General features: G+C 40.3%; 1 protein-coding gene across 6 annotated transcripts in view; it reads left to right on the top strand.

Moving 5' to 3' along the window:
• Positions 1 to 24,182, top strand: part of dym (dymeclin) — a 543,859-nt gene that overhangs the window by 310,800 nt on the left and 208,877 nt on the right. For 5 of the 6 annotated variants that reach the window (XM_043718287.1, XM_043718196.1, XM_043718546.1 and 2 more), the window contains one exon: positions 10,016 to 10,121. In XM_043718287.1, the coding sequence (XP_043574222.1) occupies positions 10,016 to 10,121 (106 nt within the window). Of the gene's footprint in view, positions 1 to 10,015; positions 10,122 to 11,551; positions 11,751 to 24,182 lie in introns of those variants that run through there. The other variant, XM_043718633.1, reaches the window with a different exon arrangement.

Below are 24,182 nucleotides of genomic sequence, written 5' to 3'. Positions count from 1 at the left end.
TCAAGTGGCAAAGTAGGCTCGATTGGCTGAATGACCTAGTTCTGCTCCTATATCTTATGGTGTTATGAGATATCTTCACTCTAGACAAAAACCCTTCTTCTCTACTCAGCAATTGTTTACCTATAGTTTCTTAGTTGTAATTTCAGATAAAGTATGATCCATGGCATTTTCCTTTCGAGTTCCCTTTCATACTCATTCTTATGAACACTTAAGTCCTAAGCATTTCCTTGCAATTTCTCGCATTCTGATCAAATGTATCCCACTTTATAACAGTGCTGACTCTTTTATTTTGATTTTCACTTCTATCCTCAGGATGATCTGCAAAGACCTTGAGGCATTTACAATTATCCGTTCTTTACCCAGGCTACTTTCCTTCCTTTCACCCTCCCACTTCCTATCCCTTTCGAATTTATGAATTGGGTTTCGAATTAATGATCAGCTCACAATAGTCAGCCATTATTGCTTCCTGTCTAGCAGTTGCAATCCTTTAGTTCTGAACTTGGGTTCTTATAGGTAGAGTCTTTGAATTCCTCTAAGAGAGAATAATCTCTTTCAAGAACTTCTTTGGTGGTTTCAAATTATTTTCTTTAACCCAGAAAAATTCAGTGTCGGCTTGCCCAGGTTGTTTCCTTAAAATCCAAAACTTTTGCTGTATGCCTCAGGTGCAAACTCATGCAGCCAATGCAATTTTTTTTATTCCAGGAAACAACCTCAGACAGTTGTCACTGACTCTGAATTAACTACACGGACAAACACAAAGTGGGGACTACTGGCCACATAACATGTGATGTGAGATTTGTGAAGTTGTTGGCGTAACTCCCAATTGACCTGTCCCTCAATTTACTCCCCCGAGCTATACTTATTATGAAGACTTATGATAAAGTTTAACTATTTATTTCAATTTATAAGTATTTATTACTAACAAAAAATACTTTACAAAATTCTACAAATGTTATTGATAAATCTCATAAAAACCAGTACCTGACTACCTGGACCTTTAGCCCAAAATTCCATTTTCGCATCAAGTCAGTATTTAAACCTGACAGACAAGACATGTTGTTAGTTGTGGAGCTTAGATGTTAGGATAAAGAGACAGAGAGAAAACCCAGCAGAGCCTGCATCAGCATCTAATATCTCTTGTTTCAATTGCAGCACTTTTAGCCTATATTCAGGATCATTATCTTTCTTTCTTTCTTGTGCCCCTTCACATTCCCTTTGCATAATTTTCTTACTACTATTTCCCATTCTCATCTTTTTTTCTCTGAGGAATTCCATCTCCAGCTTTTTTATATTTTTTTTATGCTCAAATCACTTTAACCATAAATCAATATTACTTAACTCCAGTGTGTCACTACCCTGAATATCTGGTCTCTCTTTATTTCCTCTAAACCCAAGTGTTGTACTAATACCTCAATTATTTCTGTCTTCCTATCCCTGTCAGGAAATACTACCTCCAGTTTATCTGCCATTTCAATTAACCTGGATTTTGAAAGTTTACTTAAGACAAGTCTGCCACCTGCAGGAGGTCCTTTGCAATTTCCAGTACCATTTCACATTTGCAGTAGGGAGCCTGGTGTTTTCTTCTCCTTTATCATTTACCAATACAGGTCATTCTGCTACAATGCATTTCATTAACGCGAATTCACAGTAATGCAATTGACCATTTGGGAACACTTTATGAAATGTGAACTTTTATAACGTTATGTTGGCTGTAACTCGATTACATCGCCAACACTTTAAGCAATTTTTCTAAAACGTGATTTTTCTGTAACATCAGATTGCACAAGAACGCAACACTTGCATTATAGAAGAACTACCTGTACCACACCTAAATACTTGTTTGTGTTTCACAGTCAATCCCGATAAGAGCCTCCAAACTTCGTAGTGCTTCAGTGGGGTAGCATTTTGGAAATTAAGCTCCATATTCCTGGAATCGTCACAAAAGTTTTTTAAAAAAATTCCAGGACTACGCAAAGTACCCAATTTATCTATCTAATACTCAGGTTTAAAACATGGACTGTGTTTCTTACTTGTGAAGAACTGCTATATATTACAAATAAATAGGTGTTTACTTGTGGTTAGATTCTATGAACTATTATCATACAATTCATTCAAGTAAAACTCTAACCTCCTTCTAAAACGTTCCACGCACCCATACAGACACATGCAGACAGACCAAACAAATGATGTTACGCATGGAGGGGAATTATTTCAATGGCACCAGTCCTCAAGATTCACTCTTGAGTTTCTATTTGTTTCCCAAGATCTTTAGTTCCTTCAGATTATTTCACTACTTCACAGAATGCACAGAGCAATTTCTTTTTGAAATTATAAAGGCTCTGACTTACTGGTTAAAACAACATCTCACAGACAATGGTACTAGAAAACAACTGGCTTTCTTTAACATTAGATAGTTTCTTTGAAAGGGAAAGAGACACATAACTCAAGAGGTCTGAAGATTTTTGTCTGTATTGTTCACACCCACAAGCTATCCACCTATCCAAGAATCAATCAGTGAATTGTCATTCAAGCTGCTGACTGTTGCCATCTACATCTAGTCACAATTGCACAAACCAAACAGGTACTTAGTGCAGGCTTAATCACACTTTGTATTCACATCCTGGTGCTCTGCCTCCTCTTACATCTTCTCCCACTGCTTACAAAGCAACACTATAACATGACCCACAATGAATTTTAGTAACTTGCTCTTTAAACATGCAGCAGTTCCTTCTATCATCTTTCTCTAAGTGTTTTTTTTTTCCAATTTAGTCCATATCAAAATTAAAGTAAAATTTTAAAAAGTCAGTGAGCACAGAGAGGCCCTTCAGGGTCTGCACTGACCTTTCTACACCATTCTCATTTTCTAGCACCTTACCCATAACCTTGAATGCAATGACATTTCACATGCTCATTCATTTACCTTTTTAAAGGCTGTGAAGTTGCCCAACTCAGTTAACCTCCCAGGCAATGCATTCCAGACTCCCACAACCTCTGGGTGAAGAAAACGTTTCCTCAAATCCTCTAAATCTCTTATATTACATTTGAAAATTATGCCTCCTCGTTTGCCCTTAATGAAGGAGAACAGCTGCTGCTTGTCCATCCTGTTCATGCCTCTCTTAATCTTATAGGAACAGGAGTAGGCCATTCAGCCTCTGAAGCTGCCCACCATTCCATGAGATCTTGGCTGATTTGTGGCCTGAATCCATATACCTGCCTTTGGCCCTTATCCCTTAATTTTTTGTCAAGCAAAGATATTATCTCCGATTTTAATATTAACAACTGATCCGGCATCCGCTACCATTTGTGGAAGAGCGTTCCAAATATCTACCACCTTTTGTGTGTAGAACTACTTTCTAACATCTGTCCTGAATGGTTTGGCTCTAATTCTCAGACTAATCCCCCTAGTTTTAAGGATCTCCAACCAGTGGAAAAAGTTTATTTTTATCAACCCTATGTTTTTCTATTAATATCTTAAAGATATTGAACAGCACTTAGTTAGCAGTAACCCACTCACTGGCGCTCACATGGGGTTCTGCCAGAACCAGTCAGCTCTTAACCTTACAGCTTTGGTTCAAACATGGACCAAAGAGCTGAATTCCAGAGCTGAGTGAGAATGCCTGCCCTTAGCCGTTGTCCATATTTGACTGAGTGTGACATCAAGGAACCGTAGCGAAACTAGAGTCAAGGGGAATCTGAAGAAAACTCTCCTTTGGTTGGAGTCATACCTGGCACAAAGGAAGCCGGTTGTAGTTATTGAAGGTCAGTCATCTCCGCTCTAGTACATCCCTACAGGAGTTCCTCAGAAGCATGCCCTAGGCCCAAACATCTTCACCTTCATTAATAACCTTCTGTCTTTCATAAAATCCGAAATGGAGATGTGCAGTCTTCAGTAAACAATGTTCAGCAGCATCTTCAAGACTCTTCAGACACTGAAGCAGTCTATACCACACTGTACCAACACCTGGAGAATAATCCAGGTTTGAGCTCACGCATGGCAAGTAACAATTGCCAAGCAATGACCAATTCAAACAAGGAAGAATCTAACATCACCCCTTTTAATTCACTGATTGTATCATTGTTGTATCGCCCATCGTCAACATTTTGGGATGATCATTGACCAGAAACTAAAGTGGTCTAGCCATCTAAATAGTATGGCTAAAAGAACAAGTCAGAGGCTATGAATCTTGCCAGGCATAACTCACATCCTTACTTCTCAAAGACTGTCCACCATTTGCAAGTCACAAGTCAGGAGTGTGATGAAATATTCCCACTTAAATGGGTGAGTGAAGCTCCATCAATGCTGAAGAAGCTGACCAACATCTAGAACAAAGCAGCTTGCTTGGTTGAGATCTAACCCTAACCCATCCATCCATTCCTCTCACCTTTGATGCTCAGTAGAAACATTGTGTACCATCTACAAGATGCAGTGCAGAATTTCACCAAGGGTCCTTTAACGACACCTTCCAAACCCATGACCATCTAGAAGGATAAGTACAGCAGATATATGGGGACAACCCCTTGATCCCTTCCAAGTGACTCACCATCCCGATTTGGAAATACAGTATCACACAATTCCTTCAGTGCTACTTAGGGGGAAATACTGGAAAACTCTCTCCTATTGTGATTGTGGATCCACGTGAAAATAAAGGCGGATTTGGTGATGGGATACCAACCTCTATGGAGCTATTTCAATGACAACGAGAAACAAGTGTGCTCCTGAAGAAATTTGCTCTGGACTCAAACGCTTAACTGATAACCTATGCCTAGGAACCCATACAGATTAAGGGTACAAATTCGGTTCTGATCTCATATGAGAAGCAGCCATTTTCTAATCAAAAAGCATTGAGCCAATTTAGGTGAATCTTTTTCAACGAATTTCACCCCATCAAACTGGGCCTCAGCTTTTTACTACAATCGGTGGTAACTGAACCAGCTGCTTCTCAGATGAGATGCTTAAACCCTCCAACCCTGGCAACATCCTTGTTAATCTTTTCTGAACTCTTTCAAGTTTCACAATGCTCTTATAGAAGGACACCAGAATTTCACAAGTGGCCTAACCAATGTCCTGTACAGCTGCAACATGACCTCCCAACTCCTATACTCAATGCTCTGACCTATAAAGGAAAGCATACCAAATGCCACCTTCACTATCCTATCTACTCCTTTCAAGTAACTATGAATTGGCACACCAAGGTCTCTTTGTTCGGCAACAGTCCCCAGGACCTTAACATTAAGTGTTCAAGTCCTTCTCTGATTTGCTTTCCCAAAATGCAGCACCTTCCATTTATCTAAATTAAACTCCATCTGCCACTTCTCAGCCCATTGGCCCATCTGATCCAGATCTTGATGTACTCTGAGGTAATCTTTTTCGCTGTCCACTACACCTCCAATTTTGGTGTCATCTGCAAACTTACTAACTATACCTCCTATGTTCACATCCAAATCATTTATATAAAAGTGATGTATTTTGTTGGGAAGACCATTGAAAGATAGCGTGAAATATGAGGTACAGTTCTGAGTGAGGTGCAGGACCAGTGTGGGCTGGGTTTATTACATGCACAGATTATTGGAAGTGGCAAGGTGTAGTAAGGTGAAGTTAGAGTGCTGTAAGTAAGGTATTGACTATCCTCTGCTTTATTAATAGAGTAGAGTGTACAAGAGCAAGGTGGTGTTGTTGAATTTGTATAAGACCACTCCCTCCGTGACTCCCTCGTCAGATCCACACCCCCCACCAACCCAACCTCCACTCCCAGCACCTTCCCCTGCAACTGCAGGAGGTGCAAGACTTGCGCCCACACCTCCCCCCTCACCTCCCTCCAAGGCCCCAAAGGAAACTTCCATATCCGCCACAGATTCACCTGCACCTCGCCATGCCAGCCCCACTTTGTCTTAGAGTCATACAGCACAGAAGCAGACCTTTCGATTCAACTGCTCCATGCCGACTAAGTTTCCCAAGCTAAATTAGTCCCATTACCCTCTAAACCTTTTCTATTCATTTACCTATCCAAATGTTTCTCAAATGTTGTAACTGTACCCGACTCTATCACTTCCTTTGACAGTTCATTCCACAGGAGAAAATGAGGTCTGCTAGTCCCTCCTCCCTACCTTTTATCTTAGCCTGCTGGACAAACTTTCCCCATTCCTGAAGAAGGGCTTATGCCCGAAACGTCGATTCTCCTGTTCCCTGGATGCTGCCTGACCTGCGCTTTTCCAGCAACACATTTTCAGCTCTGATCTCCAGCATCTGCAGACCTCACTTTCTCCTCAAAGAATTTGTATAAGATACTTGTTAGACCTCAGTTGTAGTATTGTCTACAGTTCTGGGCCCCCTCATGTGAGGAATGTGAACACATGGGAGAGAGTGCTGGTGTTTTACAAGAATGGTTTCAGCAATGAGGAACTTCAATTATGAGGATCGATTGAAGAGTTTGGGACTGTTTTCTTTGCAGAGAAGAAGGCTTAGAGGAAATCTGATGGACAGGGCAAAAGTATGCCTCTCCTAAAAGGGCTTGGATATGCAAAAGAAGCAAGGATGAAGTGAGGAAAGTCTTTTATACTCAGTCGTTAAGGTATGAAAGATATCTTAAGATATGCACTGCCTAGAATTGTGGTGGAGGCAGGTTCAAATGAGATGTTCAAGAGGGCATTGAGTGATTACTTGGAAAACAAAATGTGTAATGGTGTGGGGATATAGCAGGAGATTGATGCTCATTTAAAGAGCCTTGCAGACAAAATGGGCCAAATGGCTTCCTTCTTCCCTAAACACACTCCTGCATGTCATTTGCCTTGAGGCCATTATAGTGTACTAGCTCCTGGCTTAGATCAGCAAATTAGCATACCATTAATTTTGAGGCCATTGGACATGTGCCAATCCAGTTTATTTACTATGACCCAAAGGAACATATCTGAACAGATATTTCATTCAGCTTGCATTAACATTGAAATTGTTAATTTATGAATTTTATTTCAGGCCATAGCTTCCTTTCAAAATAGATTATCTAATTGCTGTTAGTCAGCAGCTAACATTTGAGTAATATTTTTGTCTCAGAAACCTTCTAACAAAGAATTTGAACTGTTTGCACAAAGAAAGGTTATCAGCTATCTATGTTGCCTCTGTGCCAGCCCATTTATATAGAGTCATAGAGATGTACAGCATGGAAACAAATCTTTCTGTCCAACCCGTCCATGCCGACCAGATATCCCAACCCAATCTAGTCCCACCTGCCAGCACCCGGCCCATATCCCTCCAAACCCTTCCTATTCATATACCCATCCAAGTGCCTCTTAAATGTTGCAATTGTACCAGCCTCCACTACTTCCTCTGGCAGCTCATTCCATACCTGTACCACCCTCTGTGTGAAAATGTATCCCCTTAGGTCTCTTTTTATATCTTTCCCCTCTCACCCTAATCCTATGCCCTCTAGTTCTAGACTCCCCGACCCCAGGAAAAAGACTTTGCCTGTTTACCCTATCCATGCCCCTCATAATTTTATATCTTTACCTTTTTGAAAATTTCAAATGTTACGCAATGTTTTAAATTGTAGTATGAGAGTTTCCTGTTTTTCTCTTAAATCAATGTTCGTATACTCACAACATTATTTTGATTTGTAGTAATCTGGATTAGTTTTTTTAAAAAATGTTTATTCAGCGAATGTCCCCTTTGCTAAAGTTGCTACATCTATTTCTTGGTTCAAGATTCATGAACAGCAGCAACCAATCATTAATTTGTACAAAAAAAAAGAATTGTAGATACTGGAAATCAGAAACAAAAGCAAATATACAAGCCTCTGTCAGATGGTTGTTTTTCATGGGGCATCAGTGTAGTCTGATTTTAATTTCATTCAATGTTTGTACTGAATGATCTCCGGCAAGCAGCACTGAATAATAATACAGAACAGAAATACTTGATCATTTTTCACTTCCCTAGTCTAGCATACTGATGTAAATTATAGTAGCACTTATGCAGTCTTGGCTGAGACCAACTAACTACGCATGGATGAGGGATTGAAGTAGAACCTCTCCTTTATTCTGAGTGTTATTTTTAATGTAACACCTTATTTATCTTCCTATGCAGAGGTGAAATATCGCAACTGTCATACGAAACAGACCGGAGTGCATTTCCAGATGTCTGGTGGGGTTTCACTGAGCATTTAGCCATAAACTAAGACTGATTATAGACCCAGAAGGTTCTGCTGCACATCGGACAGGATATAGGAGACTGCTGAGTTTTGGATGAGTTTCTGAATGGGATTTCTTCTCACGTTTTCTCTCTACCTCTGATGTGCATTTGGTTTTGAAGGAGGCTGCGACGTTTTTAATTGTCTGCAACATGGGCATAAAATTGGCTATAGGACAGGAAACAGCAATGGTCAGTGAATATTTTTCGGGTTGGAGGAAGGTTTGTAGTGAAATTCCCCAGTAGTTATTTGTGTCCTTGCTTTTCCTGATATGATCTAGGTCTTAGTGTGCAATGGGCAATTTCACAGTTTGCAAATTAAACAAAATTGAGAGGAGAATAGGGTAGAACTTTAGAAAGATGTGGTGGATTGGGTAGATAGGTGGCAGATGAGCTCCTTTCAGGACTTGAAGTCAATATCAAACTTTATCAAAGTGAGACCTTTAGACGTTCTTTGTGGTGCTTTCTTTGACTGACATGACAGCATACCTCAGGTTCAAACTGTCCAGAAAAAAATCACTTTGATAAAGTAAATGTTAGGCATTCTAACTGGCATGCCTAGCCCTGTGTGACTCTCACAGTACAGTGTGGATGCATGTCATGCCAGCAGACTGGATACATTGACAATGCACGTAGGCTGTACTAGGCCTGGATGGGACAGGCTAGATGAACAGTTTATCTTTTCTGATATGTATGAATTCACAAACTTATTTTCACAGCTTTGTGTGTTTTGTGTCAAATTTGAAATTGTATACACTTTTCCAATATTTTCAGTCCTGTACTAAACCTCCATGAGGAACAAACTTGGATAATTTGATTTCTGATGTGATTTGACTCTTGAAATACCTGCTGTGCATATGGTTGTTGCACTTCATATTTTTTTCTCTTGTGAGGTGCAAACTTAAGCTTAGGGTTATTGTTCCTTAGGAATTGAGTTCTATTTAATATTGTGCAAGCGTCCATTCTGTAGCTCCGGCAGTAAGTATTGAAAGGACTGTTTTATTATAGAGGTCGTAACACCAATTCCAACCTGTCGTAATCCATAGTGGAGGAAAACCTGACAAATTCTCTATCCCTGCTAATAATGCGGGAATCCAGTTGTCACACTTGTAGCACTGCCATGATTGAAATGAATAATTTTGGTAGATAACTATAGCAGGCCTGGAGTACCACAGCTGCAGCTGAGCATTTCAATCGGCCTGGTTATAAGCTTTACAGAATTTGTTCACCCACCAAGCAATCAGATGGTCATATCGTTGACTTTATACTTTGCATTTGTGTTTGGGAATATATGGTTGTGACTCTTCTAACATCCTTCAATCTAAAAGTAACTTCTGGGTGGTAAGTAAGTAACTGCAAATTAGTAACTGAAAAATCTGTCCCCTAAGTAACTGAAAAATCTGTGTGGTAAAATGAAAATATGTTTAGGAAAAATAATTACGATCAGAAGGAAATAATTATACAGAACTGCATGCTTTGTAATAGATTCAGTATAGACTGTATAATTCCCATGCAAAGGGAAAATTGAGCTTTTATAAGAATCTAATTTCATGTTTCTTAGAAACTCGGCTTGAAGTTGGCTGCACTTGGGTTACTGAATATGCTTACGTTTAGAAAAAGAAGTTAAATTTTACCCCTCTGGGATTTTCCAATTTGCTTTTTTAAAAGTTATCTGCTTTAATTTTTAAATGGTAGGCATTCAAAATGAGTCAGGGGCAATAACCTTCCATTTAAAATATCCTCAAATATCTGATGATCGAATGATTACATTTTTAATGATTAAATTAAAATGAAAACACAATGTATTTTCTTTTAATTATTACTGTCCTTTTTTTTTAGTTTGTTTGCTCTGCTATCAAAAAAGCACAATAAGGTTCTGGAACAGGCCACGCAGTCACTGAGGGGTCCCGTTGGTGCAGAGGAAAATTCACCAGTGCCCGATTATGTAAGTCTATAAATCTAACCTCTATTTTACTTTTCACAAAGCTGAACATTGCCACATCAGTTATGATTTAGAAATGACTTAAGCTAAATGGTTTGTACCAGCATGAACTTTAGAAGAAGTTATACAAAACTGTTCTAATATTACAGGACTCAAAAATATTCAATTTGAAATTGATTAAATATATTGGATCAGCATCTGAAAAAGAACAGTTGAGATGCTTCATCAGCACTACAGACTTTCACTTGAATGACTGTCATCTTTTATTTTCAGAAACTGATTGATCTGTCATATATTTCCATTTTAAATTACTTCTGATGTTACAGAATTGTTCATTTTCCAACTAGTTATTGCATTTTAGACTGAGCCACCTTTTTATTAGTTGAACACATGGATCAGATGTCTTGTCTGGAGAACTATTATTTCTCCAGAAATTTGTCAGGTTTAACTTCAGTTAATTTAATTGGTGTTTTGGATATATCATTGCGTAATTCACAATTACTGCTTCTGATTTTTTCTTGAATCTCTTGATTTTTCCATCTTACTCTTAACTTCCCAATTCACGTGCAGCATGCCAGTTGTGAATTGTTGTTGCCTGTATATTTAGTCTCTGTAAAGCGCACATGTAGCTTCCTCAATATCTTTAGTGAGTGTGTGGGAATATTATACACAAGGGGATAAAAACAGTGAGAAATCTCCAAGTCATAATAGTCACATGCTTAGATGCACATTAGTTTACCAATCTACAGGCTAACTGAAACTTTCACTCTGGTTTCCAAGGAAACCTAATTAACATTGTCAATAGTTACTTTCAGTTGAGGAAGGCTATCCAATTCATCCTGACACATTCACTCAGGGCAACCCTTTACCTCACCTATTGCAACATTTTATTTTTAAAATGCTTTCAAAATTTTTGAGCAATTCTTGTCTGTAGTTCATTCCACATATTGGCACTTCCCTGACGAAGAGCTTCCTGTAATAATTCTTAAAGTTGCTTTCAGCAATTTGGAAACTGTATCACCTTGTCCTATTTTCACAGCTTAAGTTAACATAGTATTTAGTGTTAGGTAAGGGGTAAATGTAGGGGTATGGGTGGGTTGTGCTTCGGCGGGGTGGTGTGGACTTGTTGGGCGGAAGGGCCTGTTTCCACATTGTAAGTAATCTAATCATCTCTTATGCTGTCCAAAGTCCAAAGATGTTCTGGTTAAGTGGATTGACCATGCTAAATTGCCCATAGTGTTTAGGGATCTGCAGGCTAGGTAGATTAGCCATGGGAAATGCAGGGTTACAGGGATGGGGTAAAAGGCTTTGTGCCTGGATCAGTGTGGACTCGCTGGGTGAAATCACCGGCTTCCACACTGTGGGGATTCTATGATTCTTATATATCTTTCTTCCAGGCTGTAAAACTTATTCCTTTTAGCTTTATTTTACAGATAGACACTGTGGCTCTTTCCTCTACTACATCCACCCTGGTTTCTCGAGAATGGACCTGGACATAGTACTTGAAATGTAATCGTAGAATAATGCTGTGCTTTGATCACGTGCATTCCATTGTTAAGAAGCAGGGAGATTAAATTATTGTAAGGTGGGATTCCACACAAATAAGTTGAGAAACTGCTGTAAACTGAGGTGGCATATAAATTTTCCTGGTACTTTTCTGCTATCACTGTGAATGTTATCTTGCGTCATTTCACAGGTGAGAAAGAGATGTGTGTTCAGGAATTGGACATGAGTTGAGCAGTCTGAACAGAATAGCAGAAGTCAAATAGTTTATTTGTATGCCAATTGAAAAGATAATATTATCAGTGATGCATTATAGTTTGGAATTCTATAAATCTTATCAAGCTGGAATATTATTTAAATATTTTGCTTACAAGTAATTTTAATGTATATGAAATATTAACATTCAGGCATACTGATATTGACCAACTTACACGAGGCAAGGTTATTTTTTCAAATATAACTGGCAAAACACTGAAACATGCCAACAATAAAAATGAATGAGTGAGTTTATGGAATTCTTTACTGCAGATGGCTATTGAGGCTGTGTAGTCAAGACTATTCAAGGCTGAGATAAATAGATTTTTAAGCAGTACAGAATCTAGGGTTATTGTGAAAGGTAGGAAAGTGGAGTTGAGGATTGTAAAATCAGTTGTGATCTCATTGAATGGGATAGCCGACTTGATGGGCCAAATGACTTATTTCTGCTCCTATGTCTTACCAATGCTCTCTGAACAATTCCTGCATTGATGTCCCCAACCTGAGATGATTGACCTCTAATGTTCACAACCATTCCCAATTCCCTTTAACACCTGTTTTGCAAAGGCGCCTTGATTTCAAATGCTGCCTTTATATTAAGAGTGGTCACTGTCACCTCACCTCTGGAGTTCACCTTTTTTGGCCAGGTTTGTGCCAATGCTGTAATGTGGTCCAGGAGCTGGTAGAATATAAGTGTCAAAGAGCAGGTTATTGCTCAGCAAATGCAACTTGTTAGTATCTTCAATGAGCTGAAAATGTGTTGCTGGAACAGCGCAGCAGGTCAGGCAGCATCCAGGGAACAGGAGAATTGACATTTCGGGCATAAGCCCTTCTTCAGGAAGGGCTCCCCCACCCCTCTCACCCACTCCAACCTCTCACCCTCGGAACGCGCAGCCCTCGACTCCCTCCGTTGCAACCCCAACCTCACTATCAAACCAGCAGACAAGGCCGCCTACCTTGACACCGTCCTGTCCCCCTTAGTCCAAGAACTCCCCACCTACATTCAGGACACCACCCATGCCCTCCATCTCCTCCATGATTTTCGCTACCCCGATCTCCAACGCCTTATCTTCACCATGGACATCCAGTCCCTGTACACCTCCATCCCCCATCACGAAGGACTCAAAGCCCTCCGCTTCTTCCTTTCCAGCCGTACCAACCAGCACTCTTCCACTGACACCCTCCTTCGACTGACTGAACTGGTCCTCATTCCTGAAGAAGGGCTTATGCCTGAAACGTCGATTCTCCTGTTCCTGGATGCTGCCTGACCTGCTGCGCTGTTCTAGCAACACATTTTCAGCTCTGATCTCCAGCATCTGCAGACCTCACTTTCTCCTTGAGTATCTTCAATGACCCCCTTCATCACTTTGCTGATGATGAAGAACAGACTCAGCAATATTTAGCAGGTTTGGATTTGTTCTGTTTTTTGTTTCTGGGCAATTTTCCAAATGCCAGGTGATTCCAGTGTCATTGCTATACTGGAACATTGCTATAGCTGTTTCTAGCATACAAGACTTCAGTACTACTGCAGTAAATTTGTTAAAGCCTATCACCTTTGCATTATCCATTGCCTTCTTGATAGAATATGGTATTGATAAATTTGGCTGATGGCTGGTATCTATGATACTGGGGACCTTGAGAGGAGGTTGGGGTGGGTTATCCGCTTGGCACTTCTGATTGATGTATGTTAATGATTCAGCCTGATTTGCATTGATGTTCTGGAGTCCTCCATCGTTGAGGATAGATATCTTTGTGGAACCTCCTCCTCCTGAAGTCAAGTAAACAATCCAGTTTTGTAAGGGGATCAATGGGGGAAATGACAGGAGATTAGGTATTAGCCATGATTGAATGGCGGACCAGACTTGATGGGCCAAGTGGAGGCAGAATCATTCAACAGACTTGGGAAGAAATGGATAGGTTTCTGATGAAAAGGGCTTTGGGGAGCAGGCAGGAAAGTGGAGTTGATAAGATCAGCCATGATCATTTTAAATGGCAGAGTGGGTTCGAAGGGCTGAATTGCCTACTCCTACTCCTAATTCCTATGTAAACTCTCTGACTCTTTATCTCACATTTTCCTCCTTTAAGACACTCCTTAAATTCTTTCCTTTGACTAAGCTTTTGGTCATCTGCCATTGTGTCACCTGATATGGTTAATTGTCTTTTTTTTAATAATGCTCTTGTGAAGTTTTTTGGGATGGTCATTCTTTATATTACTTTAAAGAATCTAAACTTGACTGCTGAACATGGACTGTCAGCTTACTCTGTCGAGTGTATAATATTTTCTCCTCCACTGTTGCCTAGAAAATATTTGTAACTGGCAGCTTCAATAGCTGCCATTATTGATGTGTGAGCTTTGGCAAGTGTTGGAAACCTATCAGCTGAGGGCATCACATTCATGTCATCACAATCGGCAATACTAGATAATTTTGACCCTGCTATTGTTATGAAGATGTGGATATACTGTACCTTTAAGAGAATTAAAAGCTGGTAGAGCTACCCGACAGCACCAAGTGTTCTCACTAAGGTAACAATGTAACACTTGGTCAAAAGTTAAATTAGCTGGTTGCCTAGAAATGAGAAAACAGATTCGAATTCGGCTAATCAGTTTAAATTATGCCCCGAAAAATACCAAACTCCAATCTCGTTTGAATTTAATATATTGACAATCTTAAGCCAAAGACACAATCTGATGTTTTGAGGGTATAAGACTGTGGAAAATTGAACAGTTGAGAAGAGAACTATCCAGCTACCAGCATGTAAAAAGACTGCCTGAAAAATAGCTCTCTTAGAAGTACCTTTAGCGATCAGAAACCTGTGAAGCAGAAATCCCTAAGAAGAAAAGAAGACCGGAATTCAAAGAAAACAAAATCTGACTGGTTTTGAGATAAGAAATTTTGTTTTGTAAATTGTATTGAGAAGTTTTATTGGGCTAGCATTATAGAAGGGAAGGTAACAATAGATTGGAATAAGGAATTATAAATAGTTGTTTGTTAATTATTCTCTGTTATACTTTAATAAATAAATAAATTTGTCAATTTTTATTTTAACTATTTCTTGACCTATCATTTTCACAGGTTGCTGCAGGGGATAAATCTTTTCTGTGTTGCTGCTTTTAAATTAAGCAGGAGAATTTACCCCATGTCGTAACACGATAGTCTGGAGATACTCAGACCAGTTGTGGATATAGGTCTTACCATGGCTCACGTTAGCTAACGTAGCTTAAGGAATTTAACCTGAAATTTACAACTGTTTACAACCAAACTACAAATAGCCTTTGTCCACTAAGTTATGGGAAGAAGTGTCATCAACTAGTCTAAATTTATTGCATTTTATAGATCTTCCATTCTGAAAAAGAGACTGTGGCATTTCCACAATTAAAATAATGGGAGAGATCAATTTTTTTGAGCTTTCGAGGTTATTTGTGTGTCTGATGTCCAAATATTTTATAACTAGATTCAGAAATGTATAGTCATTGTTTTGGTTTATTATGCCTTTTAGTTATAATCACTGAAATAGTTTGAAATTAGGGAAGCTTTCTTGTTTTCTGCCAAGAGTGCTTTCGTTCACTTGCATAACATGCTGCCATTTGTGACTGTAAATATAATCAATTCAAAAACAAAATTAAGTTACAAAAGCAAAGGGGATCAGCCATGTTTGTCAAATTCAAACATACTTCCTCTGTAGCCTGGGCCTTAAATGGAAAAAGGGTAGGGTAGGATTTATAAGTTGCTGACCAGCCATTATTATTATTTTACATGGAATAGCTTGATAAGGTTGATTTGACTTTGAATTAAACACCATAAGTCACTTTCTCTTCTCTTGCTTTCAAGAGATTAGAATCATGTCTAGAGAAGCTTGCACCCTGCTAAGAACGTGGAGTTAACCACAGTGTTATGGACTAGGTGAGACTCCTCAAAACCTTTTTAAGCGGGTCGTCCAGACCGTAACTTTGCTATTTGTTTAGCTAGGTGTATAGTAGATATTCCTGGTGTAAATTAGCGGGGTTGACTGCCAATTTTTATACAAACAAATTTGTTTATAAAATTATGGAATGAAACACACAGAACAGAAAACAGAATATCGCACAACATATCCCAGCCAAACACGACTCCGTAATATGTTCCGAAATTATGTGCAACAGTCCCAATACACACATCCCTTAGCACAAAATGTAAAATCAAGAAAAGGCTTACAGTTTGCCAGAAGAGAGAGAAGTCCAGCAGCTTGTTTCACACATTCCCTGCTGTAACTGCACCAAAACAAAACCTCAGCTGCCAGGACTGGCCACTCCCCTTTCATTACACAAGTTATTTCTAAAACATGAAAGCCTTTGGCCTGAGGTATCATCTGTTTGGAGGTAAACGAAAAGGGACCCAATAAACCATTCATCTCTGCACCAACTAAGCTGTTTCAGAGCCTGAACTGTTTTAAGACCCTTATGAAAAAAATCAAGGACACAGTAACTTTAAGAAAAAGGACCAGCTTTGTGACAATAGTCAGTCACACCTCATAGATAAAGTAATTCAAATTCAGTTAGTGATCAGGGATAACAGGGTGTGACTGCAAATGAGGCAGGAAGAGGGATTCTGAGTTCAGGAGTGAACGAACCTCACCTTTTGACCTTATTCAACAGTTATGTGATACTTGCTCCCTGTGTGGATAAGGAAAAGGGCTGTGGTGAGGATGAGCCAGCTGACCACGGCACCATGGAGCAAGAAGGCCATTCAAGACCAGGTAGCAAAAAGATAAATGGTAGTTGTAGGGGATTCCGTAGATCGGGGAATAGATAGTATCCTTTGCAAGCCGGACCGGGAGACCCGAATGGTGTGTTGCCTGCCTGGTGTCAGGGTGCAGGGCATCTCTTGACAGGATATTGGGGCAGGAGGGGGAGGATTCAGTTGTTGTGGTCCACGTTGGGCCTAACAACATAGGCAAGTTAAGGAACAGGTCCTCGAGCGTTATAATCTCCAATTATTGCCCGAGCCACAAGCAGAACTGGCTTAGGGGCAAGCAAATTAGGGAAGTAAACATGTGGCTGGAAATGTGTTGCTGGAAAAGCGCAGCAGGTCAGGCAGCATCCAGGGAACAGGAGAATCGACGTTTCGGGCATAAGCCCTTCTTGCCCGAAACGTCGATTCTCCTGTTCGCTGGATGCTGCCTGACCTGCTGCGCTTTTCCAGCAACACATTTCCAGCTCTGATCTCCAGCATCTGCAGACCTCACTTTCTCCCCAAGTAAACACGTGGCTAAAGGAGTGGTGTGGGAAAGAGGGTTTCCATTTCATGGGGCATTGGCATCACTGTTAGAACCGAGGGGATCTGTACCAATGGAACTGTTTCCACTTGAACTGATCTGGAACCAGTGTTCTAATGAAAAGGATAATAGGCTGGTCATTAGGACTTTAAACGAATGAGTTGGAGGGGGAGGGAAAATGCCGGAGTATGATGGTAAATAAAAAGGTAAATAGGCGGTTAGCATATGTGCAGGAGGATTCAAGTTCAAGGCAGATTATGAAAGAAGCAAAAAGGAAGAATATTATTAGAGATGTTGAAAATCATGAGGATAAGAAAGCTAGCATAAAGGCACTTTACCTGAATGCTCGTAGCATTCATAATAAGGTTGATGAAAATAAAGGCACAAATCAGCACGAATGTATATAGTTTAGTAGCCATGACACAGACATGGTAACAGGATGGTCACGGGTTACAAGATGGTCATGACTGGGAGTTAAATATCCAGGGGTATCAGACTATTCAGAAGGGCAGGCAGGAAGGTAAAGGACATGGTGTAGCTCTGATATTCAAAAAGACATCAGAACAGTAGTGAGAGATGATATAGGTTTTATGGAGAATGATGTTGAATTAATTTGGGTGGAAATTATAAATTCTAAGAAGAAAATGTCACTGATAGGCATTGCCTATAGGCCCCCAAATAATAATACCACATTGGGGCAAGCAATAAACAAAGAAATAACTAATGCCTGTAAAAATGTAAGGGCAATTATCATGAGGGATTTTAATCTACATGGCGATTGGTCGAACCAGCTCAGTCAGGGTAGCCTTGAGGAGGAGTTTGTTGAGTGTATCCACGATAGCTTTCTTGAACAGTATGTAATGGAACCAACAAGGGAGCAAACTATCCGAGATCTGGTGCTGTGTAATGAGACAGGAATAACTAATGACCTCCCAGTTAGGTATCCTCTTGGAAGGATCTTGATCAGATGGAGTTTAATTCAGATAAAGGCGAGGTGCTGCATTTTGGGAAAGCAAATCTTAGCAGGACTTATACACTTAATGGTAAGGTTCTAGAGAGTGTTGCTGAACAAAGAGACCTTGGAGTGCAGGTTCATGGCTCCTTGAAAATAGAGTCGCAGGTAGATAGGATAGTGAAGAAGGCATTAGGTATGCTTTCCTTTATTGGTCAGAGTATTGAGTACAGGAGTTGGGAGTTCATGTTGCGGCTGTACAGGGCATTGGTTAGGCCCCTGTTGGAATATTGCATGCAATTCTGGTCTCCTTCCTATCAGAAAGATGTTGCAAAACTCGAAAGGGTTCAGAAAAGATTTACAAGGATGTTGCCAGGGTTGGAGGATTTGAGCTATACGGAGAGGCTGAACAGGCTGGGGCTGTTTTCCCTGGAGCGTCGGAGGCTGAGGGGTGACCTTATAGAGATTTATAAAATTATGAGGGGCATGGGGTAGGGGAGTCCAGGACTAGAGGGCATAGGTTTAGGGTGAGAGGGGATAAGATATAAAAGAGACCTAAGGGGCAACTTTTTCACGCAGAGGGTGGTACGTGTATGGAATGAGCTGCCAGAGCAATTGGTGAAGGCTGGTACAATTGCAACATTTAAGAGGCATTTGGTTGGGTATATGAATAGGAAGGGTTTGGAGGGATATGGGCCGGGTGCTGGCAGGTGGGGCTAGATTGGGTTGGGATATCTGGTCGGCATGGACGGGTTGGAGATAAAGATAAATGTGTTGAAAAAAACTAGCACAGAATATGGATAGCAAAAGTTTCCATAAATATATAAAATGAAAGAGTGGCTAAAGTAAATGTTGGCCCTTAAAAGATGAGAAGGGGATTTAGTTATGGTATATGATGAAATTGCCAAGGTATTGAGCAGGTATTTTGTATTGGTCTTCACAGTGGTGGACACTAATAATATGCCAGTAATTGACAAAAAGACAAAGGTAGGTCAGGAACTGGAAACAATCATTATTACAAAAGAGTATTGGGCAGACTTATGTAGCTAAGGATTTATAAGTCTCCTGGCCCTGTTGAAATGCATCCCAGCATACTAAAAGAGATGGCAGGAGAAATAGCAGGTGCACTTGCGGTAATTTTCCAAAATGCACTGGACTCTGGGGCAGTCCCAGCAGACTGGAAAACAACAAATGTGACGCCACTGTTTAATAAGGTCAGTAGAAACTAGATGGGGAATTATAGACCGGTTTACTGAACCTCTGTAGTGGGGAAGATGCTGGAGTCTATTATCAAGGAAGAAATAACAAGGCATCTCGATCGAAATTGTCCTGTTGGGCAGATGCAGTATGGCTTCATGAAGGGCAAGCTTGACAAATCTTTTGAAATTCTATAAAGACATTACGAGCAAGGTGGACAATGGGAACCCAGTGGATGTGGTGGACCTAGATTTCCAAAAGGCCTTCGACAAGTTGCTGCACAGTGGATGCTGCATAAGATAAAGATGCATGGCATTAGAGGTAAAGTATGAGCATGGATAGAGGATTGGTTGACTAACGGGAAGCAAAGGGTAGGGATAGATGAGTGCTATTCTGGTTAGCAATCAGTGACTAGTGTTGTGCCTTAGGGGTCGGTGTTGGGACTGCAATTATTTACAACTTGTATAGATGATTTGGAGTTGGAGACCACATGTCGGTTGTCAAAGTTTGCAGATGACACTCATATTAGTGGTAGAGTAAAGTATGCAGAGGATTGTGAAACTTTGCAGAGGAACATAGATTCACTTAAAGTGAATGGACAAAAGTCTGGCAGATGGAATACAATGTAAATAAATGTGAAGTCATACATTTTGGTAGGAGTAATAGTAAAAAGGATTATTACTTAAATGGTAAAATGTTGCAGCATGCTGCTCTGCAGAGGGACCTGGGTGTCCTTGTGCATGAATCACAGAAAGTTGGTCTGCAACAAGTAATTAGGAATGCAAATGGAATTTTGTCATTCATTGCTAAAGGGATTGAATTTAAAAGCAGAGAGATTATATTGCCGCTGTTCAGGGTCCTGGTGAGGCCACACCTGGAGTACTGCATGGAGTTTTGGTTTCCTTACTTGAGAAAGGATGTTGTTGTGGTTCTGTTCGCCGAGCTGGAAGTTTTTGTTGCAAACGTTTCATCCCCTGGCTAGGCGACATCATCAGTGCTTGGGAGCCTCCTGCGAAGCGCTTCTTTGATGTTTCCTCCGATGTTTATAGTGGTCTGTCCCTGCCACTTCCGGTTGTCAGTTTCAGCTGTCCACTGTAGTGGTTGGTATATTGCTCACCAGAACGAAGGACCCGATACCCAACATGAGCAAAACTAATGTAGTGTACAAAATACCATGCAAGGACTGCACAAAACACTATATAGGACAAACAGGAAGACAGCTAACAACCCGCATACATGAACATCAACTAGCCACGAAAAGACACGAGCTTCTGTGGTGTTTCCTCCGGCATTTATAGAGTGCCATCCACAATCTCCATCAACAAACACATCGACCTGGACCCAATATACCAACCACTACAGTGGACAGCTGAAACTGACAACCGGAAGCGGCAGGGACAGACCACTATAAACACCGGAGGAAACATCAAAGAAGCGCTTCGCAGGAGGCTCCCAAGCACTGATGATGTCACCTAGCCAGGGGATGAAACGTTTGCAACAAAAACTTCCAGCTCGGCGAACAGAACCACAACAACGAGCACCCGCGCTACAAATCTTTGCAGAAACTTTGAGAAAGGATGTACTGGCACTGGAGGGGGTGCAGAGGAGGTTCATTAGGTTGATTCCGGAGTTGAGAAGGTTGGCTTATGAGAAGAGACTGAGTAGACTGGGATTATCTTCATTGGAATTCAGAAGATTGAGGGGGGAATCTTATAGAAACGTATAAAATTATAAAGGGAATCAATAACATAGAAGTAGAAAGGATGTTTCCGCTGGCAGGTGAAACGAGGACAAGAGGGCATAGCCTCAAAATTAGGGGGAGCAGATTTAGGACTGAATTGAGAAGGAACTTCTTTACCCAGAGGGTTGTAAAGCCATGGAATTATTTGCCCAGTGAAGTAGTTAACACTACTTCAGTAAACATTTTTAAGGCTAAAATAGATTTTTTTTTTAACAATAAATGAATAAAGGGATACGGTGAGAGCATAGGTAAGTGGGTCTGAGTCCACAAAAAGATTAGCCATGATGTTATTGAATGGCGGAGCAGGCTCGAAGGTGCAGACAGCCTACTCCTCCTAGATCTTACGTTGTTACAGATTCTGAATGTTTATGGTGGCTTGACATTACAAGTAATTCTGTCTTCACCCAATGTCCTGTCACAGTTGCACACTTTTCATGTGTAAGAATGTCAGTTATTTATCTTTTCTCTTTACTTGTGCAAGTGCAGTGTGACTTTTTGTCATTTGCTAATGGGATGTGGGTGCCGCTAGTTGGTTAGCATTTGTTGCCCATTCTTAATCACTGTCTGTACTGACTGGTTTCCTCGGCCATTTCAGAGTGCACTGAGGAGTCAACTACATCAGTTGTCACCTGTAGACCAGACCAAGATGAAGATTTCCTTACCCAAAGATATCAGGGTATTAGATGGATTTTTACAATAATTGACAATGGCTACATGATCACCATTAAGCTAGCTTTTAATTCCAGATTTTCTGTCTTTCAAATTTTACCATATGCTTCGGTAAGATTTGAATCCATGTTTAAATTGCTGGTCTAGTGACAATATCAATGTGTCAGTTCCCTTTTTTCCCCTACTAACTCTGTGGCTGAAATTAACATTCCTTATTCCTGAAGAAGGGCTTATGCCCGAAACGTCGATTCTCCTGCTCCTCAGATGCTGCCTGGTCTGCTGTGTTTTTCCAGCACCATATTTTTCAATTCAAGGCTGAAATTAGCAGTATGGGCCAAAAATTGTTTTACCAGATTTGACTCGAGTTTTGAGAGTGAATTCCTCTCTCCAAACATTGCTTTTTTTTTGTTTCACAAATACACATATCAGGAAGTTTGAAATTTTAACTGGTGACAAAATCTCATACATGTTTGTGTCCTTTTGGAATATTTGCTCAATTTTGAACATAAGCATATATTAATTTATGTAAAGCTTAAAAAAATAGAATTAAAGACATTTAAAAGGAGTGTTTCTCAATTGTCACATCCAAATTAAAGTAATTATAATGATTATTTTGATGAGTAAATGTTCCAGTAGTTTTTAGCATTTAAGTACTAACTTATTGCCTCAAACTGTTAAATGAAGAAGGGATTAAAGATTTTTTTTTCTTTTTATCTATGTCGAATATATTCTAGACTGATATAATGCAGTCTTTTCACTCTGGAACCTGCAAGTGATATTAGTTTTGAGTAGTTTCATAAAAAGGATTCAAAGTCCTAAATCGAACCCCATTCACCATCTTCGATATTCATTCCCTCCACCACTGATGCACAATGACAGCAGTATGTAGATCTGTAAGATGCAGTCAGCAATAGGCCAAACCTGTGACCTTTGTCACCCAGAAGGAGAAGGGCAGCAGATTACTTTTCAACACCACCACCACCTGCTGATTTCTTCCTAAACTGTCACCATACATTAATACTCCATGAAGGTAGGGTGCTCACTTGTTCCGCACATTTATACTCAGGGCCCTGGGATGGGACTTTATTTTATTTGAACAAAAGCATGGGGAATAACAAATCCCTAGTGCATTTTGGATGTTAACGTCTTGATCAATCAGAATCAATTTGCCTTTAATGAATTTAAACAAAGCTTGGAAGATAACTATTCCATAGTGCATTCTCTAAGGTAATGCCTCAGCCAGTCAAAGCCCGTGTGCCTCCCAATCAATCAGCATTGTTTTGGTCCAGTATACATTATTGTTCCCTATGTAATTTGTACTCTTTAGTCTGCCCCAATCAGTACAAAATCAAAAGTTTCAAGAGCAAATTTTTTTTTAGCCATACTAAAGTCCTTCACTACCAAGCAACTTTTTATTTGCTTTTAGTAGCTGAATATAGTCATAGAAAAAAATTAACAGTAGGTAGTACTTTAGAGTCATCGAGTCATACAATATAGAAACAGGCTTTGGCAATGCCGACCAGCTTTCTTAAACTGAACTAATCCCATTTTCCTGTTTTTGACTCATTGAAAAGCTTGCCCCTCAGGTCCCTTTTAAATCCTGCCTCTCTCACTTTAAACCTATGCCCTTGAGGTTTGGACTTCCCTACCCTGGGCAAAAGAACTTGGCTGCCTTATCCATGCCACTCATGATTTTATAGACCTCTATAAAGTCACCCCCTCAGCCTCTGATACTCCAGGGAAAAAATCCCAGCCTCTCCTTATAACTTAACTTTCCATTCTCGATAAAACCCTTGTAAAACTTTGTTGCACCCTTTCCAGTTCAGTAACATCCTTCCTATAGCAGGGCGGCCAGAATTGTAAGCACTACTCCAAGTATGGCCTTACCTATCTTATATAGCTATGATGTGATGTCCCAACACCTGTACTCTGCTCTGCCTAATGAAGGCAAGTGTGTAAAATGCCTTCGTTACCAACCAGTCTACTATCGAGGAACTGTGTACCTGCATCCCAAGTCTCTGTTTGACAACACTCCCCAGGGCCTTACCATTAATTGTATAAATTGTGCCCAGATTTGTCTTACTAAAATGCAATACTATGAATTCATCCTGCCGTCAAGTCAAATTTGTATTCAACTGGCTAGTTTGCCCTAGATCCCATGTGGAGAAAGTGAGGTCTGCAGATGCTGGAGATCAAAGTTGAAACTTTATTGCTGGAACAGCACAGCAGGTCAGGCAGCATCCAGGGAACAGGAGATTCGACGTTTCGGGCACAGGCCCTTCTTCAGGAATGAGCAGAGAGTGTTCAGCAGGAGAAGATAAAAGGTAGGGAGGAGGGGAGTTGGAAATGTGATAGGTGGAAAGAGGTCAAGGTGAGGGTGATAGGTCGAAGTAGGGTGGAGGCGGAGAGGTCAAGAAGAAGACTGCAGAAGACTGCAAGAAAGTGAGGTCTGCAGATGCTGGAGATCAAAGTTGAAACTTTATTGCTGGAAAAG

Source organism: Chiloscyllium plagiosum, chromosome 1 (assembly GCF_004010195.1).
Source record: "Chiloscyllium plagiosum isolate BGI_BamShark_2017 chromosome 1, ASM401019v2, whole genome shotgun sequence".
Taxonomy (NCBI): Eukaryota; Metazoa; Chordata; class Chondrichthyes; order Orectolobiformes; family Hemiscylliidae; genus Chiloscyllium; species Chiloscyllium plagiosum.
This window is presented reverse-complemented; position numbering and strand designations above follow the sequence as displayed.